The 27,324-nt window shown below is 45.7% G+C and overlaps 1 protein-coding gene across 1 annotated transcript in view; it reads left to right on the forward strand.

The window, feature by feature from the left end:
• The first annotated feature begins 1,899 nt into the window (after positions 1-1,899).
• Positions 1,900-27,324, forward strand: part of Dnah8 (dynein axonemal heavy chain 8) — a 225,306-nt gene continuing 199,881 nt past the window's right edge. The window contains exons 1-12 of the mRNA XM_035452046.1: positions 1,900-2,389; positions 2,716-2,850; positions 6,657-6,741; positions 8,032-8,183; positions 12,016-12,205; positions 13,117-13,280; positions 16,013-16,189; positions 18,008-18,121; positions 18,329-18,436; positions 20,417-20,518; positions 23,144-23,290; positions 25,177-25,374. Of these exons, the coding sequence (XP_035307937.1) occupies positions 1,928-2,389; positions 2,716-2,850; positions 6,657-6,741; positions 8,032-8,183; positions 12,016-12,205; positions 13,117-13,280; positions 16,013-16,189; positions 18,008-18,121; positions 18,329-18,436; positions 20,417-20,518; positions 23,144-23,290; positions 25,177-25,374 (2,034 nt within the window). The 5' untranslated portion in view covers positions 1,900-1,927. The remainder of the gene's footprint in view (positions 2,390-2,715; positions 2,851-6,656; positions 6,742-8,031; positions 8,184-12,015; positions 12,206-13,116; positions 13,281-16,012; positions 16,190-18,007; positions 18,122-18,328; positions 18,437-20,416; positions 20,519-23,143; positions 23,291-25,176; positions 25,375-27,324) is intronic.

A 27,324-nucleotide genomic window follows, 5' to 3' on the forward strand; every position in this document is an offset into this window, starting at 1 on the left:
ATGACAACCTGAGAGTTCTTTTTCATGTGTTTGTTTTTTGGGTCTCCCCCTCTCTCTCTATAGCCCTGGCTGTCCTACAACCCATTATGTAGATCAGGCTGGCCTGGAACTCACAGAGAGACCAATCTTCCAGCCTCTGCCTTCCAAGTGTTGGGATTAAAGATGTCTGTCAGTATTCCACACCTCAGTTCTTGTTTGTGCTTTTTTTGGTTTTCTCTTGGGACTCCTGAAATAGAGTGTGTCTCTGAAGCCCAGCCTGGCTTTGAACTTACGATCTTGCTGCCTTAACCTGTTGAATGCTAGGATGATAGATGTTTGCCATCGCACTAGACCAAATGCCTTAACAGTCATAGCAAGTTTTGTTTGGTTTAAGATTTTGTTTTTTTGTGTATGAACATTTTGCCTGCATGTATATCTGTGTACCGTGTGCCCAGGGAGGTTTGGAGAGGGCATCAGATCCCCTGAGACTGGAATCACAGACAGTGTGAGCTACCCTATGTGGGTGCAAGATATTGAACCCTTATCCTCTGGGAGAGCAGCCACTGCTTTTAAACACTAAGCCATCTCTCCAGCCTCTAGTTAATTTATTTTAAATTATTTTGTGTTTAATTCTGTGTCTGTGTGCATGCGAGTGAGTGTAGGTACTCAAGGAGGCCAGAAGAGAGCATCGAATCCCCTGGATTACAGGCGGTTGTAAACCACTCAGTGTGGATGATGGAAGCTGAAGTCAGGTCCTGTGCAAGAGCTGTATACACAGACAACCACGGAGCCAGAGACCCAGTCCAGTGACAGTAACTTTCTGGGGACCCAGACAGAAAATGCTTTAACCACTGAGCCACACCCCCAGTCCCTATTGATTTGTATTTGAGATGGGGGTCTCACGCTCATTACATAGCTAAGGGTTACCCTGAACTCTTAATCTACCTGCCTCTACCTCCCAAGTGGCGGGATTACAGCCTTGTGCCACCACCACTGGCTTATAACTTATTTTATTCCGTTATTTTTAAAACCACTATACAAAGCAACTGAATTCATAACAGCATTTTTGGATACTATCCCGAAGATGGCACAGTTTCCTGGCACCAGATCAAAATCAAATTAGCACTTAGCCTTGAAAAAAAAATATGTATGTGACTGATGTCACCTAAAAAAAAAAAAAAAAATCCCCTCTCTAGGCTTGTAACCTTAGCTTGCTCAGATAATGTGGTAAAGGGCTGGATGACTTTTTGTTATCTGTCTAGCTTTAAGGGAATGTCCTAGTTTACTCTCTGTTTGATAAAAACCATGATCAAAAGGAAATTGGAAAGGGTTTGATTTACGTTTTCAGGTCACGGTTTACCACTGAGGGAAGTCAGGGTGGGAACTCCAGCAAAAGCATGGTAGGGACAATAAAAGAAAGCTGCTTACCGACTTGCTCTCTTGCTTGTTCCCAGCCTTTGGGTGCACTTTACCTTATTTATTTATTTATTTAGGATTTTTTTTTTTTTTTGAGACAGGGTTTCTCTGTATATCTTTGGAGGCTGTCCTAGTACTCACTTTGTAGACCAGATAGGCCTCGAACTCACAGAGATCTGCCTGCCTCTGCCTCCCGAGTGCTGGGGATTAAAGGAACTTTACCTTTCTTATATAGCTCAGGCCCAGCAGCCTAGGGATGGTCGCACCTACAATGGGCTAGCCCCTCCACTGTCAATTAACAATCAGGAAAATGTTCTACAGCCATGCCCACAGGCCAATCCGCTGTAGGCAATTCCTCAACTGAGGTTCCATCTTCCCTCCCAGAGTGTGTCAAATTGACAACCAAGACTAGCCATCACTGGGAGAAACCAAAGCACCTAATGGGCAAGTTATTTGCGCCAACCTCAATGGAAATACTTTGCAATTCTAGGTTTGGACATTGAAGATCTGCAGGAGGAAACCACGTTGAAAGATGGAGTCTGAGGAAGGGCACACAGCACCACGTTCTCAGAGCGAAGAGGCTTCGACCTTAGAGGGAATTCCGCCCCCTCGCTCCGATGAAGACTCTGCCCCGCGCCTTTACGAGGATCATGCCCCGACCTCCGAGGAGCAGGCCCCGACCTCCGAGGACATGACCCACCCCGGAGAAGAATCCCAGCCCACTACCTTAGGAGAGGCCCCGCCCACTCCGGACACCCCAGGCACGGCTCATTCGGTGACTGACTACAGGAGTCTGATTCCCTCAGATGAGGAAACCACGATACCCGATGATGACGAGTCAGGCAGCACTAGCAGGATCCGGCCGAGGCTCACCCCGAGGCCTGCGCAGTCAGTGCTGTCGGATGGGCTTTCTCAGGCTTCCCGGAGGGCCTCCAAGTACCGCCGCAGTATGAGTGGCATTCCAAACCTCCAGGAGACCCTCAAAGAGAGACAGGTGTGCAGCCCACAGGCCTGTGTGTGAAAGTCCGGAAATGTTCCACTGAAAATTCTCTCTCTCTCTCTCTCTCTCTCTCTCTCTCTCTCTCTCTCTCTCTCTCTCTCTCTCTCTCTCTCTCTCCTCCTTCTCCCTCCTCCCTCCCTTCCTTTTCCTTCCTTCCTTCCTTCCTTCCTTCCTTCCTTCCTTCCTTCCTTCCTTCCTTCCTTCCTTCCTTCCTTCCTTCCAGGCTGGCTTCGCTCCCACTCATAGAAACCCCCCTGCCTTCCTGAGTGCTACATGTTCTTCATGCTTAACATTTTTACACGCGTTTTCACTTCTGTTAGGCAAGATTCAGAGAAGCAAGGGAAAACCGGAGAATGAGAATTGACAGCTTATACAAATACATATTTGAAATTCTAGCAGAGAAGATTGGGCTGGACATACCAACCGTGGAAGAACTAATTTTGGATTGCCCATCAGTAAGCTAAAGTCTTAACATCATTTGTCTTTTTTTTCCTCCTTTATTTGGGGGTGTGTGGTTGGTGTGGGTGTGCAGGAGTGTGGGTGTACACAGACCTCGGGTGTGTTCCCCTGTCACTGTACACAGACCTCGGGTGTGCTCCCTGTCACTGTACACAGACCTCGGGTGTGTTCCCCTGTCACTGTACACGGACCTCGGGTGTGTTCCCTGTCACTGTACACAGACTTTGGGTGTGTTCCCCTGTCACTGTACACAGACCTCGGGTGTGCTCCCTGTCACTGTACACAGACCCTGGTGTGTTCCCCTGTCAGTGTACACAGACCTCGGGTGTGTTCCCCTGTCACTGTACACAGACCCTGGGTGTGTTCCCCTGTCACTGTACACAGACCCTGGGTGTGTTCCCCTGTCACTGTACACAGACCCTGGGTGTTTTCCCCTGTCACTGTACACAGACCCTGGGTGTGTTCCCCTGTCACTGTACACATACCTTGGGTGGGTTTCCCTGTCACTGTACACAGACCCTGGGTGTGTTCCCCTGTCACTGTACACAGACCTTGGGTGTGCTCCCTGTCACTGTACACAGACCCTGGGTGTATTCCCTATCACTATACACAGACCTTGGGTGTGCTCCCTGTCACTGTACACAGACCTCGGGTGTGCTCCCTGTCACTGTACACAGACCTCGGGTGTGCTCTTCTGTCACTGTACACAGACCTCGGGTGTGCTCCCTGTCAGTGTACACAGACCCTGGGTGTGTTCCCCTGTCACTGTACACAGACTTTGGGTGTGTTCCCCTGTCACTGTACATAGACCCTGGGTGTGTTCCCCTGTCACTGTACACATACCTTGGGTGGGTTTCCCTGTCACTGTACACAGACCCTGGGTGTGTTCCCCTGTCACTGTACACAGACCTTGGGTGTGCTCCCTGTCACTGTACACAGACCCTGGGTGTATTCCCTATCACTATACACAGACCTTGGGTGTGCTCCCTGTCACTGTACACAGACCTCGGGTGTGCTCCCTGTCACTGTACACAGACCTCGGGTGTGCTCTTCTGTCACTGTACACAGACCTCGGGTGTGCTCCCTGTCAGTGTACACAGACCCTGGGTGTGTTCCCCTGTCAGTGTACACAGACTTTGGGTGTGTTCCCCTGTCACTGTACACAGACCTCGGGTGTGCTCCCTGTCACTGTACACAGATCCTGAGTGTGTTCCCCTGTCACTGTACACGGACCCTGAGTGTGTTCCCCTGTCACTGTACACGGACCCTGGGTGTGTTCCCCTGTCACTGTACACAGACCCTAGGTGTGTTCCCCTGTCACTGTACACAGATCCTGGGTGTGTTCCCCTGTCACTGTACACAGACCTTGGGTGTGTTCCCCTGTCACTGTACACAGACCCTGGGTGTGTTCCCGTTACTGTACACAGACCTCGGGTGTGCTCTTCTGTCACTGTACACAGACCTCGGGTGTGCTCCCTGTCACTGTACACAGACCCTGGGTGTGTTCCCCTGTCAGTGTACACAGACTTTGGGTGTGTTCCCCTGTCACTGTACACAGACCCTGGGTGTGTTCCCCTGTCACTGTACACAGACTTTGGGTGTGCTCCCTGTCACTGTACACAGACCCTGAGTGTGTTCCCCTGTCACTGTACACGGACCCTGGGTGTGTTCCCCTGTCACTGTACACAGACCCTGGGTGTGTTCCCCTGTCAGTGTACACAGACCTTGGGTGTGCTCCCTGTCACTGTACACAGACCCTGGGTGTGTTCCCCTGTTACTGTACACAGACCTCGGGTGTGCTCCCTGTCACTGTACACAGACCCTGGGTGTGTTCCCTATCACTATACACAGACCTTGGGTGTGCTCCCTGTCACTGTACACAGACCTCGGGTGTGCTCCTCTGTCACTGTACACGGACCTCGGGTGTGCTCTTCTGCCACTGTACACAGACCTCGGGTGTGCTCCCTGTCACTGTACACAGACCCTGAGTGTGTTCCCCTGTCACTGTACACCGACCCTGGGTGTGTTCCCCTGTCACTGTACACAGACCCTGGGTGTTTTCCCCTGTCACTGTACACAGACCCTGGGTGTGTTCCACAGTTTACACAGACCTTGGGTGTGTTCCCCTGTCACTGTACACAGACCTCGGGTGTGCTCCCTGTCACTGTACACAGACCCTGGGTGTGCTCCCTGTCACTGTACACAGACCTCGGGTGTGCTCCCTGTCACTGTACACAGACCCTGGGTGTGTTCCCCTGTCACTGTACACAGACCTCGGGTGTGCTCCCTGTCACTGTACACAGACCCTGGATGTGTTCTCTGTCACTGTTCTGGGGGGGGGTTGGATGAGGCAGCTGTGCTGATGGCTTTTTTGTTGCCTTTAGGCTATAATTATGTAAGAATGGAGTTTCTCTCTCCTAGGGGGTGGCTCCCATATGTGGTCCCTAGACCCTTAGCATGACTAATCCATGTCTTTAAAAACCTTCTACATGGGTGGAATGTAGATGGAGTTTTCCTGTCCCAAAGCTGCTCTCAAATAAACACACTGGGGCCTATATTAATTATAAATGCTCAGCCAATAGCTCAGGCTTACTACTAACTAGCTCTTACATTTTAAGTTAACCCATATTCCTTATTTACACTGTGCCACGATTATAGGTGAGTGCCACCATGCCCAACTGTGAGATAGTACCTCTTTAAAAAGTGGGCTGGTGGTGGCTGGGGAGACAGTTCAGTTGGTACAGTAAAACACTTGCTCTGCTAGTAAAAATGCCTGAGTTTACCCTTCAGAACTCATGTAGAAAGCCAGGCATAGTGGGGTGGAAACAGGCAGATACATGAGGCTGGCTGGGCAGCCAGTAGAGCCTTATGTAGTGAGATTCAGGTCAGCCTGGCTCAAGCTTCAACAAAAAGGAAAATGAGGTGGATCCAGGAGAATGATACCCTAGGTTTACCTTTGGTCTACACCCACACCCCCCCTCACACACCCCTACCTGCCTTCCCATGTGCATGCATTCCCCAAACCAGCCTCCCAGCCAACGAACCAACCAACCAAGAAAGCAAGTGTGTCTTTGATGACTTGATGCAAACCTAGATATACCTGGGAAGAGAAATCTCAGTTGAGGAATAGCCTCCATCAGACTGGCCTGTGAGCATATCCGGGGATGGGAATTTTCTGGATGATTAAGTAATGTGGAAGGACCCAGCTTCACTGTGGGCAGTACCATCCCTGTGCAGATGGGCCCAGACTGAACAGGAAAGGTAGCAAGCAGAGTTACTTCATGGTCTCTCTTTCAGTTCCTTCTTCCTTCCTCCATGTTCCTGCCTGGCTTCCCTCAATGATGGGCTGTAACCTGTAAGATGGAGGAACACTCTTCTCCCCAAAGTTGCTTTTGGTCATGGTATTTCTCACAGCAACAGAAAGCAAATGAGGACACCAAGAAATGGAATTCACCTGTATTCTCAAGTTTCCTGCTTTTTGATCTATCTATTTCCTTCCCTGACTCACACCAGCTTTCTTTTTACTTTTTATTTTTGAGAGAGGATCTCTCTAAGTTGCCTGGGCTGGCCATGCATTCACTCAGTATCTTAGTCAGACCTTGAACCTGTAATCCTGCCTCAGCTTCCCGAGCAGCTGGGGTCACAGACCTATGCCACCAGGCCCTTCAGGAAGCTACTTCTTATTTTCTCTATCTGGAAAGGGACAGTGATTAAGATATTCGAAGCACTAGTATAGGAGTTATTTTATTTTGTTGGAAAGCCAGTATCTTATTGATCCTCGTTTTTCTCTTTCATTTAACAGCTGGACCCATTCAGCAAGTTTTTTGAGAAAGGTGGTTGTAAGACACTGAAATTTTTCTATCAGGAAGGAGATGCACCAGGTCTTGGTAAGGGTGTTTTCTGAAGACCCTGGGCTGATTAATGTTGAAGTCTGCCTATTTTTCCTCTTGCACATAGAAGATTTCCACTTTTACAGCAAAAACGTTACCAGAAATCTATGTTAAAAAAAAAAAAGTGTTTACGCCTTTAATCCCATCACTCCCAAGGCAGAGGGTGGCAGATCTCAGTGAGTTGGAGACCAGCCTGGTCTACAAAGTGAGTTCCAGGACAGCCAGGACTGTTACACAGAGAAAGCCTGTCTTGAAAAACCATTAAAAAAATAGTGTTTAAAGGAGTTGGAGATGTGTTTCAGCTACTAAAAGCACTTGGGGCTGTTCATTTCCCAGCACCCACATGGTGGCTTACAAACATCTGTAACTCCAGTCCCAGGGCATTTGATTCCCTCTTCTGGCTTCCACTGGCGTTGCATGCAGGTGGTACACAGGCATGCGTGCTGGCAAGACCACTCACATACGTGAAGCAAAATAAATCTTTATCTTAAGAACACACCAGGGTCATCAAGATGGCTCATCAGGTAAAGACACCAGCCTCTAACCCTGGTGATCGGAGTTCCGTCTATAGGACCCACATGGTGGAAGCAGAGATCCAACTCCTGCAAGTTGTCTTATGGCCCCAACATGCATGCTTTGACACATAATGTGCACAGACACCAAATAAATGTAATAAAAAATTCCTTTTTCAGAAGCAATCATTTGAGACATTGCTGACATGATTTAGGAAGAGATGTCAGAGACATTCTGGCCTCTATCGGGAAATACACTTTTCCATTAGAATTTAATTGCAGTTCCCTGGAACAGGTGGACCATTTTGTCCATATGTTTTCAGATGGCTAGAAGTCGTCACAATACCTCTTTGGAGCCCAGCAGCTGCCCCTCGTGGCTGCGGCTCAATGGTCTTGTGCCTGCTGCAGCTGTTAGTTGCAGCATCTGGCTTTCCAGTATTACCCCTAAGATAATCAACATGCAACCAGGTTACTATACCTTTGTTCTAATAACTAGATACTTGGGTTGCCCTTTCTACTTTAAAGAGTAGTATGTGTATGTCCGAGTGTGTTGGTATGATTCAGGTGCACCTGCACATATGTGTGTACGGGGTAAAGGGGTCAGAGGGCAACTTCTGTTGACATCCTCAGGAATGCTATCTGCCTACTTTGAGACAGGTCCTTGCCTTGGCAGACAGCTTACCCATTAGGATAGACTGCCTGGCCAGTAAGCAGTCACTTACCAAGCCGGGTCAGTTCTGTGATTGTATGTTCAGTTCTTGGCATTTGTTTTCAGAGAGTGGTCGAACTATCACTGGAGTACCCAAAGGGACAAAAATGATGAGACTGTACATAGACAGCGCAGCCCCAGAAAAGCTAAAAGGACTGTGCATGTTTTTTGTTCGCTGTCGTAATGAGGTTGCCATCAATGCTAAAAACATTTATGAGGTATGTTTTAAAACACAGGTAACTCGTCGTGTTTCCCCAGTGCCTTTGTCTCCTTTCCTATATGTAGAACTGTACTGAGTTCCAAGAAAATGATGTATTTGTATACTGACAGGAGCTAAGAGACTGCCTATAATAGAGCTGCATTTTGTTCTCCTGTAGATTCTGCCTTTAGAAGTTTATGTTTTGAAAATATTTAAAAGTTGGTTTTTTTTGAGACAAGGTCACAGACAGCCCAGGATGGCTTTGAGATATGTATGTATGTATGTATGTATGTATGTATGTATGTATGTATGTATGTATAAAATCTCCAATGTCCTTGAACCCCTAACCCTCCCACCTCCACTATTTTTTTTTTTTTTTTTTGGACTTTTCCAGACAGAGTTTCTCTGTGTGGCTTTGGAGGCTGTCCTGGAACTAACTCTTGTAGACCTGGCTGGTCCTGAACTCACAGAGATCCACCTGCCTCTGCCTCCCGAGTGCTGGGATTAAAGGCGTGGGCCACCAACCCCCAGGCCACTTCTACTTCTCAAGGGTTGGGATTATAGACATGCATCATTGTTCTAATTTGCTTTCTGTTGCTGCAATAAAATACTGGACAAAGGCAACTTGGACAAGAAAGGGTTTATTTCCCTTCCACTTCCAGATCATAGCATAGCAACTGAGAAAAATTGAGGCAGGACCTGAAACAGACCATGGAGGAACGCTGCTTACTGACTGCCCCCGCCCCCAATGGCATGCTCAGCTTGCTTCCATATATAAAACACAACCATCTGCTTAGGGGTGGCCTGGTGGATTGGACCCTCCCACATCAATTAACCAGGAAAAGACTTTCAGCCATGCCCATGGGTCAGTCTGCCTGAGGTAGTTCCTTAGTTGAGCTTCCCTCTTCCCAGGTGACTCTGGTTTCTGTCGACTTGATAAAAATGAACCAGCACAACCGCAAGCCCTAAAGTTTATGAAAACTCGCTGTCTTCTGTATGGTGTGCACGGAATTGCCATATGTGCACTCTTCAGGGACACATTCACTTCTGTTTCTACTCTTTGCTTAGTATTTTAGATTTTTAGTCATCTTAGGAGAAGAGGGAACTGACTTATCGTCTAGGCATGCTAACCTAGTCAGGGGCTGGACTGCAGCAGGATAGAAACAGCTAGTAGAGTTACATGGACCAGAATTTGCCTCCAAGCTGTTTCCTTTAGCAGGTGGCTCTTCCTTTCTGAGACATGGGCATGACTGATGGGGAATAATGACACCCTCTTTGCTCAATTGTTGTGAGACCTCTGAGAGAAACTGTTGCTATACTACCTGATTTACAGTAGATTTTCCAAGAGCTCCCATCCATCCTCTTTCTTGTTCTCGGGGGGGGGGGGGGTCTTACTGCCTTCTGGAGTGAGACATGTAACAAATTGGATGTAGTTTGGCTTCTTTCCTGTTTGTGATGAAAGACTGCCTGGAGACAGGTTGTTGAGGTGGGCAGTTGTCCCCCGGGCCCTTGTAGGTACTGCACTTGTGGGTGAGCCATCCACTGTCCGTTAGTGCCCTTCCTGAGGAGTCTGCCCTTTCCCTCTGCTTGCTTTTCTCTTTCTTTCTACACTCTTGTCATCTGTGTGTGTGGACGAGTGTTCAGTCTGTCATCAATTTCAGGAATGCTCTCTTCTATTTATCTAGGATTCGGTCTGTTCTTCCATTCCCTTTCCTCTTCCCTTTGCCTTCCCCCTTCTCCCCCTTCCCTCCTCTCCTCCCCTTCATTGCCTTTCCTTTTCCCACCCTCTCTCTCCCCCCTCCACACTCCTCCCAACCCTCTTCTCCTATCCCTTTCCCCCCTTTCCTTTCGCTTTGAGGATCAAACCCAGGGCTTTGCATCTGCTGGCCAAATGCTCTCCTACTCAGTTACTTCTCCAGCCGCCTTTATCTTTGGAGAGAGGGTCTCACTGTGTTACCCAGGCTGGCCTTGAACACCTGGGCTCAAGCAAACCTGCCTCAGCCTCTTGAGTACCAGGGACTACTATTGTCTGCAGCCATAGCCTACTTATGTTTTAGTTTTTTGTTTTTTTTTTTTTTTTTTGTTGTTGTTTCTCGAAGTTTCAGTTACATGTGCATGTAGTTTAAAGAGGAACAGGTTCTTTGAGCCTTGTTATGCTCGGCTGACCTCTATCCCACTCCCCAGAGGGAACCCCTAAGTCTATTAGATGAGGTTGGACAGTTCGCTCAGAAGGTACTGTTCTTAGCGAGAACCTGAGTTCAGTTCTCAGCACTCACATTGGGTGGCTCTTAACCACCTGTAACTGCAGATGCCGGGGATCCAACACCACCTTGTCTGGTCTTTGCAGTCACTGCACTCATGTCCACTCCCTGAGTACATACGCATATACCTAAAAACATTATAAAAAATTTAAAAAGTCTTGCCGGGTGGTGGTGGCGCACACCTTTAGTCCCAGCACTTGGGAGGCAGAGGCAGGTGGATCTCTGTGAGTTCGAGACCAGCCTGGTCTACAAGAGCTAGTTCCAGGACAGCCTCCAATGCCACAGAGAAACCCTGTCTCGAAAAACAAAAAACAAGAAAAAAAAAAAAAAAGAAAGAAAGAAAAAAGAAAAAAAAAGTTTAAAAAGTCTCTTTTAGAATATTCTTTCATTTACACTGCTAAATTTAGCTAGCTTTACAGGTCTGTTTTTAATCATTTTAGGCTTTATCGTGGACTTTCCTCTATGTATGAGAATTTAGTTGGTTTTTTTGAAAAATGAAAAAAAAAAACCAAAAAAACAAGCAAACCAGGGTCTTACTGTGTAACTCTGGAACTCACTATGTAGATCAGGCTGGCCTCAAACTCACAGCAATCCACCTGCCTCTGCCTTCTGAATGCTAGGATTAAAGGCATGAGCCACCATGCCTGGCAAATTTAAATCTAAGAACTTTCTGCCCCCACCCAACCCTCCCTTCTTCTGACATGATTGCATTCCTCACTGTTTAGATAAGCATTCATTCATATCATAACTCTGTAAATATAAACACAGCAGAGTCATACAGTGTACCAATGATTTTCAGAGTCATGGCAATCAGGAAGAAGAGAAAATGGGCATATAGGAAGGGGCCAGGACAGGATTGAGGACAGCCCAAAGATCTGTTCTCAATGACCCGTTTCTGCCATCTGCTACTTCATACCACTTCTTCATATAATTGTCTTACCACGAAGGCATTGGCCTGTGGATTAGTTCTGAGCCTTCATGAGGTCACCCACTAGGGGAACACATCTCATACACACCCAGAGGCAGGCTTCCCTAACTCCCTCAGCACCTTGCAAGTTGACGACAAAGATTACCTATCATACTTCACAAGATTGTTTGCATGAACAGGACACCTATACTTGAGGGAGGGCGTCATATGTGACAGGCTCAGTTGTCTCTCCCATGCCTCAGCTAGGTTACAGGGCACAGCTCCTCCCCTTGGAAGAGATTAAAATACAGAGGAAGGGGCTAGAGAGATGATTCAGGGGTTAATAACATTGACTGCTCTTCTAGAGGACCTGGGTGCAATTCCCAGCACCCACACAGCAGCTCACAACTGTCTGTAACTCCAGTTCCAGGGGACCCAATACCCTCACACAGGCATATGTGTGGGCAAAACACCAATGCACATGAAATCCATGTGGGAATGCACAGAATAGGGCCGAAGGTAAGATTGTTGGTGTTAGAGTTCCAACATTCTTAGGCATTTAACCCTTTCCCGGTGGTTTACAAAATGCATCAACTGTCCACTGCAGGTGAAAAATAGCTTATGATGTTTTTCTCAGCTCCTTAGTGGACTTAACATATAACAGTTGAATACCACCCTTTCAGGATGTGCTATTTACCGTCTTGGATGCATCTAAAGGACTCTTAAAAGGGATCAGGAACATGTTGCAATACATATTTCTCCCGGCTATTCTTGCAACGAACAACTGGGGTGCACTAAACCAGTCCAAGCAGGGTGAATCTGAGAAACATATTTTCACAGAAACCATCAACAGATATCTTTCATTTTTAGATGGTAAGTGTAAGATTTAATGTTTGGTCAACAACTCAACATGAGACTGTTAGCTGCAAGGTACGTTACTGAAAACAGGGTTGATAGAAGGGCTTTCCAAAAGGAGATGGCAGTGAAAGTCACCAGGAGACCTGGAGATAAGGTGGGAAAACATGAGACCCCCCTCATTGCTGGGGAGCTCTGCAAGTAAAAGGGTAAGGGGGGATCTCTTCTTGTTTTCCACTAAAAATTTTCCACTAAAAAAAAAAATACATACTTATGCTAGAGACATGGCTCAGCAGTTAAAAGCATTTGCTGCTCTTGTGGAAGACCCAGGCTTGAGTTCCAGCACCCACCCGTAATTCCAGTTCCAGAGGATCCAGTGCCCCCTTCTGGTCTCTGTGTGCATTGCACACATCCCGTGCATATACGTATACTCAGGCATACACATACATGTACACATAAAATAAATATTTTAAACTGTGCTTTACAGTGATTTCTTTAAAACGTGCTTTTATCCCTTAATGTAAAAATACACAATTTGATTCACGAGTCAACTCATGACCTTTTTTCCCCCCTTTTCTTTTTGAGACAGGATCTCACGTAGTCTGGTTTTGTAGCCCAGGATGGCTTTAAACTCCTGCTTTTCATGCCTCCACCTTCACAAGTACTGGGGTGAAACCTCTAAGCCTGGTTTATGTGGTGCTGGGGATCAAACTGAGGGTTTTGTACATGCTAGGTGAGCACTGTCCCCCACTGAGCTACATACCTACCTGTAGAATTTTATCTTTATAAAGCACTGGATCTTACGCTTTTTTGTAAATATGGCAGCTTGGAAAGCACATCTTGACATTTAACGTATGGGTACTTTTTTTTTTTTTATAATGTATCGTTTTCTTGTTTATAATGTGTTGGGTTTTTTTTTCTTCTTTTAGGTGCTAGAATAAGCATTGAGGGAACAGTGATGTTAAAGAAGGTGGACAATATCGATTTCTCCAAGCTGCATACCTTTGAAGAAGTCACAGCCGCAGCGAGCAATTCCGAGATGTTGCATCAGCTGGAGGAGGTGCTGATGATGTGGTACAAGCAAATCGAGCAGGTGAGGCCACTCTGCTTCCCCTGGAGTTGTGGCTTGGTCCTAGGTACGTCACTTTGTCCCTGATGACTTGTGTCTTGTGAATACTCCTCATGAAAGACAGGGGGAAACGACGCAGTGAGGAGCCACAGAGACAGACACTGCATGAGTACATCCTGGGTGGCCAGTGGATGTCTTACTTCTGTCAGATAGGTTCAGCCCAGGCTTTTTCATATCAGTATTTTGGTGCCAAGGCCACAGCAGTGAAAAAACATAGTATATGTCAGCATTGCTGGGGCAGTGGAGGTAGCTTATTTGATATAGTGCTTGCCATGCAAACGTGAGTACTTGAGTTCAGTCCCAGCACCCACATAAAAAGCCTGCTTGGTCAGATCATGGTGGCACCCACCTTTAATTCCAGCACTCAGGAGGTGGAAGCAGGTGGATCTCTGTGAGTTTGAGGCCAACCTGGTCTACAGAGCGAGTTTGGGACAGCCAGGGCTACACAGAGAAAACCTGTCTCAATAAACAACAACTGAATGCCACATGTGCTGGCTGGCATCTGGAATCCCAGGCCTGGGGGACAGAGATAGGTTCAGTCCCAGGACTGAGGGACAGAGATGGGTTCAATCCCAGGACTGAGGGACAGAGATGGGTTCAATCTCCAGGCCTGGGGGACAGAGATGGGTGGGTCCCTGACATTGACTGGCCAGATGGTCTAGCCGAATGGGTGAGCCCTGGTGCTCAGTGAGAGACCCGGTCTCAACACCAAGTGTGCAGTGCCACAGGAAGGACAACTGAGGTCGACTTCTAGCCTCCACTCAAGCTGTGCACACAAGGACATGCACACCCACAAGCCAATAGAGATGCAGATATTAGTCATAAGGGCAGAGCCCTCAAGCATAACCTTCCCAAGTCCTTACCTCCAAACACTGTCACCCTGGATCAGGCCTCAGCATGTGAGTTTTGTGGGGGGAGCATCAGCATCCAGCCCATTGCCAGACCATGGGTGTCATTTTTCAAGCCCCCCTCACCAGCACTTAATATTTCCTTTCATCCGTTACCTGTTGGCTCAAGTGCTTCTCTCTCTCTCTCTCTCTCTCTCTCTCTCTCTCTCTCTCTCTCTCTCTGGCTTTTCAAGACAGGGTTTCTCTGTATTGCTTTGGAGCCTGGTGTGGAACTCGCTTTGTAGACCACGCTGGCCTCGAACTCACAGAGATCTGCCTGCCTCTGTCTCCCGAGTGCTGGGATTAAAGGCATGTGCCATCACCACCGGGCCGTATAATAAATCTTAAAGAAAGGAAGTGACCTCAGATGGCACAAAGAGCTATTTTTAAAAAAGGAATTGTATTTTGTTAGACTTTTCAGTACTTAATCAGCTATCCATTATTTAAGGAAGTTTAGTCTTCCCTTCCCTCAGTAAGTCATTTCTCCTTTAGCTGTTACAAAGGACAATAACTGTCTTTGCTCAGGCTTCCTTTTTGTGTGCTCAGGAGTCCTTAAGTCAGTGGAATCCCTCAGAGCATTTGAGCATAGGGCTCTAATTGGATACTATTATGCCCTCTAATAGTTATTATTGTGGTTTTGCTTTCAGTACTGTGATAAAATACCATGATAAAAAGGCAGGGCTGGGAATATATCTCATGGTAGAGTGCTTGTCTAACACATATAAACCCTAAGTTTAACTTCCAGCATCTCACACACACACACATACACACACACAAAAAAAAAAAAATCAGGGAGGAAAGGGAACCCTCTTCTAGCTCAAAATTCCAGGCAACTGCCCACCATTGTAGGGAAGTCAAGGAATCTGAAAGGGCTAGTCATGTCACATCCATAGTTAGGAGCAAAAATGCATGCTTACCTGTGCTTACCTGTGCTTACCCCCCCACTTACATAGTCTGGGGCCCCTTGCCTAGGAAATGGTGCCACCATGGTAGGTTGGGTAGGTCTTCCCACATCACTTAACATAGTTAAGATAGTCACCCACAGACATGCCCATAAGCCAACCTGATCTAGGCTATTTTTCACTGAGTCTTCAGTAACATCAAAGATACCTGGCTCAGCAGTTAAGGTTAAATGGATTTATGTACTTTACATATGGAAGCGCTCACTTGTTCAAGCCACTGGTTATAGCTGGGATTGTCAGATTGCCCTTCTGTCAAGTGTGCAATGTTGTCTTGATTGACTTTGCACTACCCTGAACACTACTGAAGTTGAGCATATTAAATAGTTGCTTAGGCTTCTTTGTTGACTTGCCTGATCAAATCATTTGGGTGGTTTTTCTTTTGAATGGCTTGGTGTTATCTCATTGACCTGTTGGACTTTACGTGATGTTTGCCAGATCTTAATTCTTTGTTATAACCCCCTATGCCTTGTCTTTTCATTTGGCAGGGTGTCTTTTTTTAAAGATTTATTTATTTATTACATATACAGTGTTCTGCCTACATGTCAGAAGAGGTCACTGGATTGAATTGTAGACGGCTGTGAGCCACCATGTGGTTGCTGGGAATTGAACTCAGGACCCCTGGAAGAGCAGTTAGTGCTCTTAACCTCTGAGCCATCTCTCCAGCCCCTTGACATGGTGTCTTTAGAAATACTGAAGTCTGAAGTTTTAGCAGTTTTTACTTTATTTTATAATTTTGTGTGTTATGAATGTTTTGCCTGCATGCATATATGTGTACCCCATGCCTGCAGTACCCAGAGAAGCCAGAAGAGGGGGCTACAGGTGATTGTGTGATGATACTCAATTGCAGGTCCTTATTGAGAGTGAGCAGATGAGAAAAGAAGCTGACGATTCGGGTCCACTCACTGAATTGGAGCACTGGAAACGTATGTCAGCCAAGTTCAACTACATTATCGAGCAGATTAAAGGGTCCAGCTGTAAGGCCGTCATAAATGTGCTAAATGTTGCACACTCGAAGCTGTTAAAGGTAAAAGGCTTTTCATTGTAAACACTCTTATCAAACTGCTTCTTGGGAGATGCTCTGAGGTTAAGAGCATAGGTTGTTCTCTCAGAGGTTGTGAGTTCAATTCCCCATAACCACGTGGCAGCTCACAGCCCTCTGTAATGAGATCTGGTGTCTCTATTTGGTGCCCTCTTCTGGCACATGGGTCATGCATGCAGGCAGAAAATGATATACATAATAAAGAAACAAATATATCTTTCCATGTGGTGGCGGCACATGCCTTTATTCCCAGTACACGGGAGGCAGAGGCAGGAGGATCTCTGTGAGTTTGAGGCCAGCCTGGTCTACAGAGTGAGTTCCAGGACAGCCAGGGATACACTGAGAAACCCTGTCTCAAAAAACATACAAAAAAAGTTCTGGTATGTATTTTGAGTATATACCACCTATGTATGCCCCATGGAGGCCTAGGATCCCTAGGAGCTGGAATTACAGGCAGTTGTGAGCCATACAACATGCAAGCTGGGAACCAAAGTCAGAGCAGCAAGCACAATTAACCAGTGAGCCGTCTCTCCAATCCCTGCCTGGCTCACTAAATAGGCAAGGCTGGCTGGCTGTCTCTGCCTCCCCAGCTCCAGGTTGACACACGTCCCATTGCTTTACTGACATAGATTCTGGGGATAAAATTCAAGTCTTCTTGCTTTTGCAGAGACACTTTAATGACTAAGCTCTTGCCCCAGTCCCACAAAAAACAAACAAACAAAAAAAACCCATCATTTTTGCATGTTGGGGATTTCATACTTTCCTAGACATTATGAAATACAGCGTAGATAGTTTCAATCAGTAGTTATCCCTGCTGTGCTATAGAAGAACCAGAATGAATTCCTCCTGCCTAGCTCAATTTTGGGGCCCTTTCCAGTCTTCAGTGACCACTATCCCATTGTATTCTGTGGCATCAGATGGTTTCTCTGTCTGCAGCCGTCAGGTGTTTAAGCGTGTCAAGCTTTGAATCGGACATTCTAGTATACCACCGTAGTTTCCAGCCGATAAAACCAAGATTTATTTCTGAGTTTCGACAGTTCATCTATGGAGTGCCATCCAGAGAAATGATCGCTTTTATTTGGAAGGTGTTTGGGGAGTTGTAAGTCATTGCACACTTGCTGGGGCGAAGAGCAACACTGGGGAGATGGCTCAGCAGTCAGGAGCACTGGTGGCTCTTGCAGAGGACCTGGTGGTACCTGGTGCTGAGTAACCATCTCTAACCCTAGTCCTCTGGGGATCTGACATCCTCTTCTAGCCTTCTTGGGAACTGCTTACATGTGGTTGCACAGACATACATGCAGACAGACACCCCCCACATACAATAAAAATAATAAAGATAGAAGCAAAACTTCTGCTCAGCACGAATTTCCCCACACCATCTTTTCACCCCTTTTCCTAGGGACCATTTTATTATTTTTTTTAAAGATTTATTCATTTTTAATTTATGCATAGGTATGTTTTGCCTGCATTGTATGTGTGTGCACTGCATGAGTGTCTAGTGTCTGAAGAAGTCAGAAGAGGGCCTTGGGTTCCTTAGAATTGTAGTTAGAAATGGTTGTGAGCTATCATGTGGGTGCTGGGAATCGAACCCAGGTCTTCTGCTACAGCAACCAGTGCTCTAACCACCTACCCATCTCTCCAGCCCAAGTAAATCTTCTTCAAGATAATATATACCAATCACACTTCAATATTTTTTCAGTGTGTGTTTGTTCAGGGAAAACAGCTTGAAGTTCATGACTAAGTTGAAGCCCACTAAGATGTTGGGACTGATAATTGAATTCTTATGCAACTTTGATTCCTTAGAATTGGCGTGATTTGGATGCAAGAATCACTGACACAGCAAACGAATCAAAAGATAACGTTCGGTATTTGTACACCCTGGAAAAAGTATGTCAGCCCCTCTATAACTACGACCTGGTGAGTATGCTCCTGAAGGCCCAGTTTCTAGGGCCTGGTGGGTGTTGGGCAGGGAGGAGAATAGTTGGGAATCTTAACAAGTTAAACAGTGTGGTTTCTAAAATTAAAGCACTTGGTCATGGCATTTTATCACAGCAAAAGGAAGCAAACCAGGGTAACATATATGATAGGATTTACTTCCTCTGATTCCCAGTGTCTTGATTTTAGGTTTCCATGGCACATGGGATACAAAACTTGATTAATGCCATCAGAATGATCCACAGCGTGTCTAGGTATTATAATACATCAGAAAGGATGACCTCTTTGTTCATCAAGGTGAGCGTCTTTATCATCATCATTATCATTATTAGTGTGTGTGTGTATGATTTGTGCGTAGCGGAGTGCAGCTGTGCTGTCACAACTTGTGGAGGTCAGAGGGCAACTTTGCAGGGTCTGGTTCTCTTCTTCTACCTTCGAGTGTGTCCCTTGGATTGAACTCAGGTCACCTGGCTGGGAGACAAGGGCCTTGACTTGCTGAGTCATCTCACCAGCCTCCCCAGGGTGGGGGAGTCAGTTGTACTAAATAGTAATGAATGCCTTTTTCCTTGGCAGAGGTCAGACCCAGGCTTTTTGTTTAAAGGTAGCTGTAGCTGTAGCTGTTTTCTTCAATTTAGTCATTCCAAATACTTGCGAGTCTACCCAATAGGTAAGGCTTGTTTGTATTCAAAGTTCATGTTGCATCCTGTGGTTAATTATTTTAAAGATTAAAAGAAAATTAGCCGAGAAACATTAGAATGGAATCGAGTTAGATGTGTAAAAGCACATGTCAAGTTTTATAAAAGGAAATAAGGATCTAGCTACATACTGCACCTCAGATGCCCGTGGAAATCCTCTCTGCCCTTTTGTTTCCTTCTTGCTACTGGCGCTTCAGGTTGAGATCTTTCTTGGTTCTAGATTCTTAACATTCTTTTCAGCATTGTGAAACAGAACATTATGGCTGGTTGTAATGTCAATTTGACATAAGCTAAGGTTTTCTAGATTCTGAATGGGGAAATATTTCTATAGAATTGGCCTATAGACAAGACTGTAGGGTGTTTTCTTGATTGTTGGTTGATGTGGGTGGCCCAGCCCATTACGGGTGGTTCCATCCCTGGGCTGGTGGTCCTGAAAAAAGCAGGCTGAGCAAGCCCTGAGGAGAAAGCCAGTGAGCAGCACCCTCCATGGCTTCTGCCTGAGCTCCTGCCTCCTTCCCTGACTTCCCTCCCTGATGGATGGTAGTGTGGAAATGGAAGCTGAAATTAACCCTTTCCTCCCCAAGTTGCTTTTGGCAGTAGTGTTTTATCACAGCAATGGAAACACTAACTAAGGGGTATTCAGACTAACAATGAAATGTTACAAGTTTCTTTTTGATCACTAATGTTTTTGTGATTTTCACATAGCCTCATTTTGGGATTTACTATTTCTTTTGCTGCAAAAAATAACCTTGGGGCTGGAGAGATGGTTCAGCGGGTAAAAGCATTTGTGACAGAGCCTACTGTTCAAGTTGCTCTAAATTCATTTTATAGGGCCACGGATTAGGGTAAACTCACATCAATTACAAATCCTTAAAATTTCCCAGGAGGATCATCCTTTGAAATCTGGGGTTTGGGTTCCTTTAGACACTTCCTGCAAGCCTGTGTTTGTGATCCTGCATTCGCTGCCCATTTAAACATTCCCCCAAGTTCACTGCATACACCAGACACCATTTTCTTCCTCCTCTCTCCCTACCCCTTTCTTCTTTCTCTGCTTTTCTCATTCTATCTCTCCCTCAGCCTCTTTGCTAAGGCCCTGTATTTCTCAAGCTGGCTGCAAATTCTCTTATGTAATAGAGGACAGGGATGACCTTTAACCTCTGATTCCCCCCTGCCTTCACCTCCAGTGTGCTGGGACTGCAGGTCCTCACCTGATTTAAGTGATGCTCAGGATGGCACCCAAGGCTTTGAGCATGCTAGGCAAGCATTCTACCATTGGTCTATATTCCCTCTCCTAGCCATTGTGTGAAGACTATCCTTCATTGCTTTGGGCTAGATCAGGACCTAAATGGTCGTGAACTAGACAGATGGAAAATGTGCTCTACTTTGGGACTCATGGTCCTAGTGACAGTGACCTAATTGCAGTAGGTAAATCTGACTCTGGGTTTTCTTCATTTTGATTGGATTTGTGTTTTTTTTTTTTAACTTTGTGATTTAATTACTCTATAAACTTATTGTTTATCTCATATATTATGTTTTTAAGAGTCATTCACCTGCAGCTCCTTTGTACCCACCTTTATTTTAGGTAACAAATCAGATGGTGACAGCATGCAAAGCATACATTACTGATGGAGGAACAAACCATGTGTGGGACCAGGAAACACCAGCGGTATTAAAAAAGATCCAGGTTTGTGAAAGGACTTTGTTTTCAGAAAGCAAAGTTCTCACCGGCCAGTTCAATGTCATTTACTTTTGTTCATTCATGAAACATGGTTCCCTGTAAAGCAGTTGTGAGTGGAGAGGTGTGAGGACATGTAAAAGGTTGTCATTGATATGTCACTCCAGTGGGGGTTGGCGGCTCAGCAGTACTGTAACTCATTTCAAAGGACCCAGAACCTTTGCCCCTGTGGGCACTGAAAAGTTTCGATGCCCATAAGCCTCTCCACCTATGCGTCAATCCAAATCAGACCAAATCAAACCAAATTTAAAAAAAGCCCAGGTTTAATGGATACAACACTCCTGGGTAGCCTTCCAGACCCCCCACCCCCAGAGGGGAGACAGGAAAGGGAGTCTGGGAAAACACGAGTCTGTTGGGCGGGGGGCAGTTTAAATACCCTGTGGGAGTAGTCTTGAGCATCTCTGGGGGAGAGGTCATCATTTGGCAGACTTTCTGAGATGCAAACGGGTTTGGAGGGAGATGAAGGAGGGGGCTTGGGTGCAATTTCCACCATAACAGGCACCTGCACACACGTGCAACCATAATTAAAAATAAAAAAATTAGTCTTTTATGTATCACTGTGGCAGCTAGAGGAGCAGGCTAACGTGGCCCGGGAGCTGGGGACACTGAGAAGATCTAGCAGGTTTGCAGAGCTGGATCCCAATGCTCACCTAGCTCACAGAGGCAGCGATGGATGCCCCACCCCAGGCCCCTCTCCCATCCCCCTCAAAACAAAGACAACTTATAAAAGAGAAACAGGAAGCTGAGTCTTGTATCCTAGAAGTGTGGGTAAACTGGGCTAAGCATGCATGAATCTCTCGGTCCTGTCTCAAGCACCATATAAAAGGAGGTTTAGACGCATATCCCCACACCGCCAGAACTGGCATGGTAGAGATGGGAGGATCGGGAATTTGAGGTCAACCTTGGCTACACAGGGAGTTTGAGGCCAGCCTGGGGTACATGAAATCTTGTCTCAAACAACAGTAGGTGGGGCTGGAGAGATGGCTCAGAGGTTAAGAGCACTGGCTGCTCTTCCAGAGGTCCTGAGTTCAATTCCCAGCAACCACATGGTGGCTCAAAACCTGAGTTCAATTCCCAGCAACCACATGGTGGCTCAAAACCATCTGTAATGAGATCTGGTGCCCTCTTCTGCCCTGCAGGGACACATGAAGGCTGAACACTGTATAGATAATAAATAAATCTTAAAAAAAAAAGTTACAGTTTGCCCGGGTGGTGGTGACGCTCACCTTTAATCCCAGCACTGGGGAGGCAGATGTAGGCTCTGTGAGTTGGAGACCAGTGTGGTCTACAGAGTGAGTTCCAGGACAGGCTCCAAAGCTACACAGAGAAACCCTGTCTCGAAAAACAAAACGTGGAGAAATCAGTGACCAAAGGTGGAAACTGTTGAGAGGACTCTCCTGCAATTACCCAATGAGGTTGTGTGCATCTGCGCTCCTCACATATAGTCCAGAACCAATCATATGGACACAGATTCTTCTCCTGGTGTCAGGGGCACTAATTCACAGAGGAAAGAATTGTGAGAGAGCTGAGAAACAGAACAACTTGCAGTAATTTACAAAAGGACAAGGCTTAAGGTGTCCAAGGCGACAGGAAGACTCCTTCAGGGCGACTTGAAAGTCCACACACAGCTTTTACCTTTTGACAGCAGAACACGAGTTTTTGGAAGAAGCTTTGAAATGTGTCCAGGGAATACACCTAAAAAGTGGTGAAGAATAAAAAAGAATAAAAGAAGTCACACCTGCAAGGACAAGATCATTTATCAGAAGGGATGTGCTGAGTCAGTTAAGACAGTGTCAGTGAGCAAGAAAGAAAATAAAATCTCAGAAAAACGGAAATGCTCCAGAGCCCGCGCTGAGGGCCAAGGACAGCCAAGATATAGCAGAACGACTATTTTAGGGTTTCTATGACTGTGAAGAGACACTGTGGCCACGGTTTAACTCTTGTAAAGGACAACATCTAATTGGGGCTTCCTTACAGGTTCAGATATTCAGTCAATTGCTATGGTAGGAAGCATGGTGGCATTCAGGCAGACATGTTCTGGAGAAGGAGCTGGGAATTCTACGTGCTGATCGGCATTCAACAGGAAGAGAACTGGCCAGAGCTTCTGAGTCACCTCCTCCCACAAAGCCACACCCACTCCAGCAAGGCCACACCCACTCCAAACAAGGCCACACCCATTCCAACAAGGCCTTACCTCCTCCAACAAGGCCACACCTCCTAATGCGGCTCCCTAAGTGATCAAAGACGAGTTTCTGGGGGGCATTCTTAGTCAAAGCGCCACAATGAAAAACTCTGATGTGTGTGTGTGCATTTAAAAAATAAAACTAACCGGGCGTTGGTGGTGCAATTTTGGTGTGTGATTTCTGTTTTGTTTTTAAATTTGCAACCTTTTTTTTATAGTAAAGTTTAAAATAAAACATTTAAAATGTGATGCTCATAGGCTTTACTATACAGGCAGAGAATGAGAGCATTTGACGACAGTGCCGGCCTTTGTTTCGGAGGCTGATGGGGCTGGTATGATCAACTGGTCACCCACCACCCTCCTGCTTCTTTTTACTTTCAACTCTCTTGCAGGACTGCATTTTTCTCTTCAAGGAATATCAGGCATCCTTTCACAAAACGAGGAAGCAGATTTTAGAATCCTCGGGGGAGAAGTCTTTCGAGGTCTCTGAGATGTATATATTTGGAAAGTTCGAAGCCTTCTGTAAGAGACTGGAGAAGGTAAGCATTAGGCAGTTACAGGACCCCATCCTAGCCTGCGTGGTGCTGGTGTTTGGGGGTTTTCAGGCAGTGTGGGTGAAGATCATGGTCTCCTTGGGTCTCTTCCTGGTGTTGATTCAACTCATCCAATTAGGTTACTCATGTATCACTGCAATTTTTGAAACCATTTTTTTTTTCCTTTTTTTCCCAATCCCAGGCTAGTGCCTTGTGCCAGCACAAGGGCTGTTGCAAACCTGTGCCTCTCCCAGGACCTCAATTCTTCTTACACACAGATCTTGAACTTGAAGTCTAGTACTTTTGACTGCAATATTAAGGCGAGGAAATGCGTGCAGCTGGCAAGCCTCTGCCATATCTGAATGCATAGACTTCGGTCTTCTGGAACCAATATGCTCATTTCTTTTTTTGAACAGTGTGTATGGGAAGCCTTTGCTGGACAGACAGCTGCCGGAAGCGCCTTACCTCTGACTTCAGTTGTTAGGACTGACTGAGGAGGAATGGTATTCCTTAGAAAGGCTATAGGGAACCCACAGGAAAGGTCCCTTGGTGTCAGTCTTTGTGAGGGTCTATAAAGATATCATGGGGCCGCAGAGATGTTTTTGGTGAAGTGCTTACTGAGCAAGTGTAAGCTCCTGGGTGAGGATCCCTAATAGCCCAGTAAGTAGTTGGGCTTGGTGGTGCTCGCCTCTGGTTCCAGTGCTGGTCAGGCAGAGAGAGGTGAATTTTTGGAGCTCAGTGGTCAGCCAGCCTAACCAATCAGTGGAGCTCCAGATACAGAGAGAGACCCTGTCTCAAAAAATTAAGTTGGAGGGGCTGGAGGGATAGCTCAGCAGTTAAGAGCACATTCTGCTCTTGTAGAAGCCTTGAGTTTGGTTACCTGCACTGATAACTACTTGTAACTCCAGCTCCAGGGAGCTCCCCTCTTATGGGGGGGGAAATTGCCCCCCCATGCGCACACGCACACATAATTAAAAAATAAATTAAATCTTAAGATTATATAGGGAAAAAGATGTAACTGAAGATAGCCACATGAAATGAATCAAGCTAATGCCCACATGAAGACAAATACTGTATGTTTTCTCTTACTATGGCTCATGCATTTTATGTGGGGACATAAAATCATGTCCTACTCTCTGGCTCTTGCAGCTGGGTGGTAGAGTCAGAGTCTTGGAGGTTAGATACCATCAGGCTAGGCGTGTAACTTACTGTCTTGGCTTTTGCTTTACCTAGTAGGGATTCGGAATGCTTTTCTTTTTCATTTTTTCAGAACTGGAGATCAAACCCAGGGTCTTATGCTTGAAGGCAAACATTATGCCACTGAGTTACATCCCCAGCATAGAAATTTGTTCTGGGTTTTATTTCCTCTTCTTGTATTTAGCCAAGTGATTCTAGAGCCTTTCTTGTTTTGTTTCACTTATTCATTCATTCATTCATTTCTCTCTCTCTCTCTCTCTCTCTCTCTCTCTTTCTCTCTCTCTCTCTCTCTCTCTCTCTCTCTCTCTCTCTCTGTGTGTGTGTGGTACCATAGCCCATGTGTGGGGGTCAGAGGACCACTTGCAGACATCAGTCCTCTCCTAGCATATGGATCCTAAGGACTGAACACAGATTGTCTGGATTTGACAAGCCCCTGCTAAGCCATCTCACTGGCCCACTGTTTTCCTGTTACTAAGGCTGGGTCTCACATAGCTCAGGCTTTCTTAGATTCACTGTTGGCTGAGAATGGGCTCAAATTCCTCCTCCTCTTGCCATTTCTTTTCCAGTGCAGGTATTTAGGTACATGCTGGCAGGCATTTTTGTTTGTTTTTAAGTCTGTGATTCATTAAAAAAGCCTGTTCTAGAGAAAGGGGCCTAAAAGCTCATTTCTAACCATCCAGCATTTCTATTTGAAGATTAAAGAAATGATAACCATCGTGCAGACATACTCAGCCTTGAGTAATTCCACAATTGAAGGAATAGATATTATGGCGATAAAATTCAAAAACATCTATCAAGGGATTAAGAAAAACCAGTATGACATCCTGGATCCACGAAGAACAGAGTTTGACACAGATTTCTCAGATTTCATGTCAAAAATCAACAGTTTAGAGGTAGGTAGTTGCACAAACTTGTATTGAGAAAAACTGAAACATAGTCAGCGGTACTGCTTGGTACTGTTATTGCAAATATCCATATAGAACAATGCTTATGTATCTAGTCTTTTTAAAAATTGTACTTCATTTTCTTTGTATGGTTGCTTTGTTTGCCTGTATGTTGATAAATCATATGTGTGCCTGGTGCCCTCAGAGTCCAGAAGGGGGTATCAAATAGCCTGGGACTGGAGTCATAGTTGATTGTGTGCAGGGTCACCCTCCAGCTAAGGTCAGTCATCTGAGCTTAGAGACACTCTCCAAATAAGGTTCAACAGAGATGAGGAAGCCCCATTGAGAAAGGGGGTCCTCTGTTCTGTGCTGAGCTCAGAGAGCTATCTGGACATGGTGGACTTGAACCTTAACAGTAGGGTTCCCCAACACATGTGCATGCTGGGAATAAAACCCAGGTCCTCTGGAAGAGCAGCCAGTGCTTTTAACTGCTGAGCTGTCTATCCAGCGACATGTGTTTCTATTTATTTTATTCCTGTTGCAAGTTGCTTTAAAAATGAGCAGGGTGAGTAATTTTTAAAAGCAATCTACAAAACATTTTCCACCTTTATGTGTCTGTGAGCACACATGCACATGGGTTTGTGTGGTCATGTGTATGTCTATATTGAATGTGTAAGGTGTGGAAGCCAGGGGACAAGCTCAGGTGTCTCTTACCTTTTGAGACGGGTTCTGCCATTGACCTGGAACTTCCCCATGTAGACCAGGCAAGCTTGTCTCTGTGGTCTTGTGTTATTACTGAGACTGCAGGCACACACCGTCTTTCCTTGCCTTTTATGCAGGCTCTGGGGACCTGTCTTAGTTATGGTTTCTATTGCTGTGAAGAGACACCATGACCACGGCAACTCTTATAAAGGAAAACATTTAACCAGGGCTGGCTGACAGCTTTAAAGGTTTAGTTCATTATCATCATGGCAGGAAGTGTGGTGCACAGGCAGACATAACACTGGGGAAGAAGCCTAGAGCTCTACATCTCGATTCACAGGCAGCCGGCAGCTGGAAGAGTGTGTGACACTGGGTCTGGCTTGAGCTTCTAAAACCTCAGTGCCCATCCCAGGTGACACACTTCCTCCCACAAGGCCCTGTCTACTCCAACAAGACCACACCTCCAGTAATGCCACTCCCTGTGAGTCTACAGGGGGCATTTTCATGCAAACCACCACAGAGTCTGAACTATGTCTTCATGCTTTCAACCCATGCTTTACTGTTCATTAGATTCCCAGCCGTTGTTCAGCTTTTTTTCTTTATGAAAATGAGTATATCCAGTGAAAGACATACATGAATAAGCAAACATCCAAAGGGTATTTTATATTATTGGTGTAAATGTCTTTACCTGGTGAGCTTTCTCATTGGCCTCCTTTTTCCAATGTCATTATTATTGGTGGTGGTAGTGGTGTGTGTGTGTGTGTGTGTGTGTGTGTGTGTGTGTGTATGTTACTAGGGATGAACCTTAGGACCCGTGTGTGCTAGGCAAGTACTTTTACCGATATACCCTATCCCCATGCTCTTTATACTTTTCATTTTGACATAGGGTCTTCATTAGGTTGCCTAGGCTGGTCTTGAACTCCGTGATAGTCAAGATAGGCCTTGAAACTTGTGATCTTTCTCCATTAGCCTACAGAGTAGCCAAGATTATAGGCCCAACATCATCAGGCCTGAAAAGTTAACTTACTTTTCATTTCCCTTCCATTTTTGAAAATTAGATTCTGATATCAAGATATATTCTCATTATTACTTTTCATTTTGGCCAGTTGAGTTGGATGGAATTTACTTCCAAAATACATTGGGAGTTAAATATTCATGGCAACAGGAATTAAAAATTTTGTTCTCTGGGAATTTTATGATTTATTAATGAAGATTATATATTATGAAAGATGTAAATTTTAGCTTTCAATAAAGTTA

The sequence above is a fragment of the Cricetulus griseus genome, assembly GCF_003668045.3.
Source record: "Cricetulus griseus strain 17A/GY chromosome 1 unlocalized genomic scaffold, alternate assembly CriGri-PICRH-1.0 chr1_0, whole genome shotgun sequence".
Classification (NCBI taxonomy): domain Eukaryota; kingdom Metazoa; phylum Chordata; class Mammalia; order Rodentia; family Cricetidae; genus Cricetulus; species Cricetulus griseus.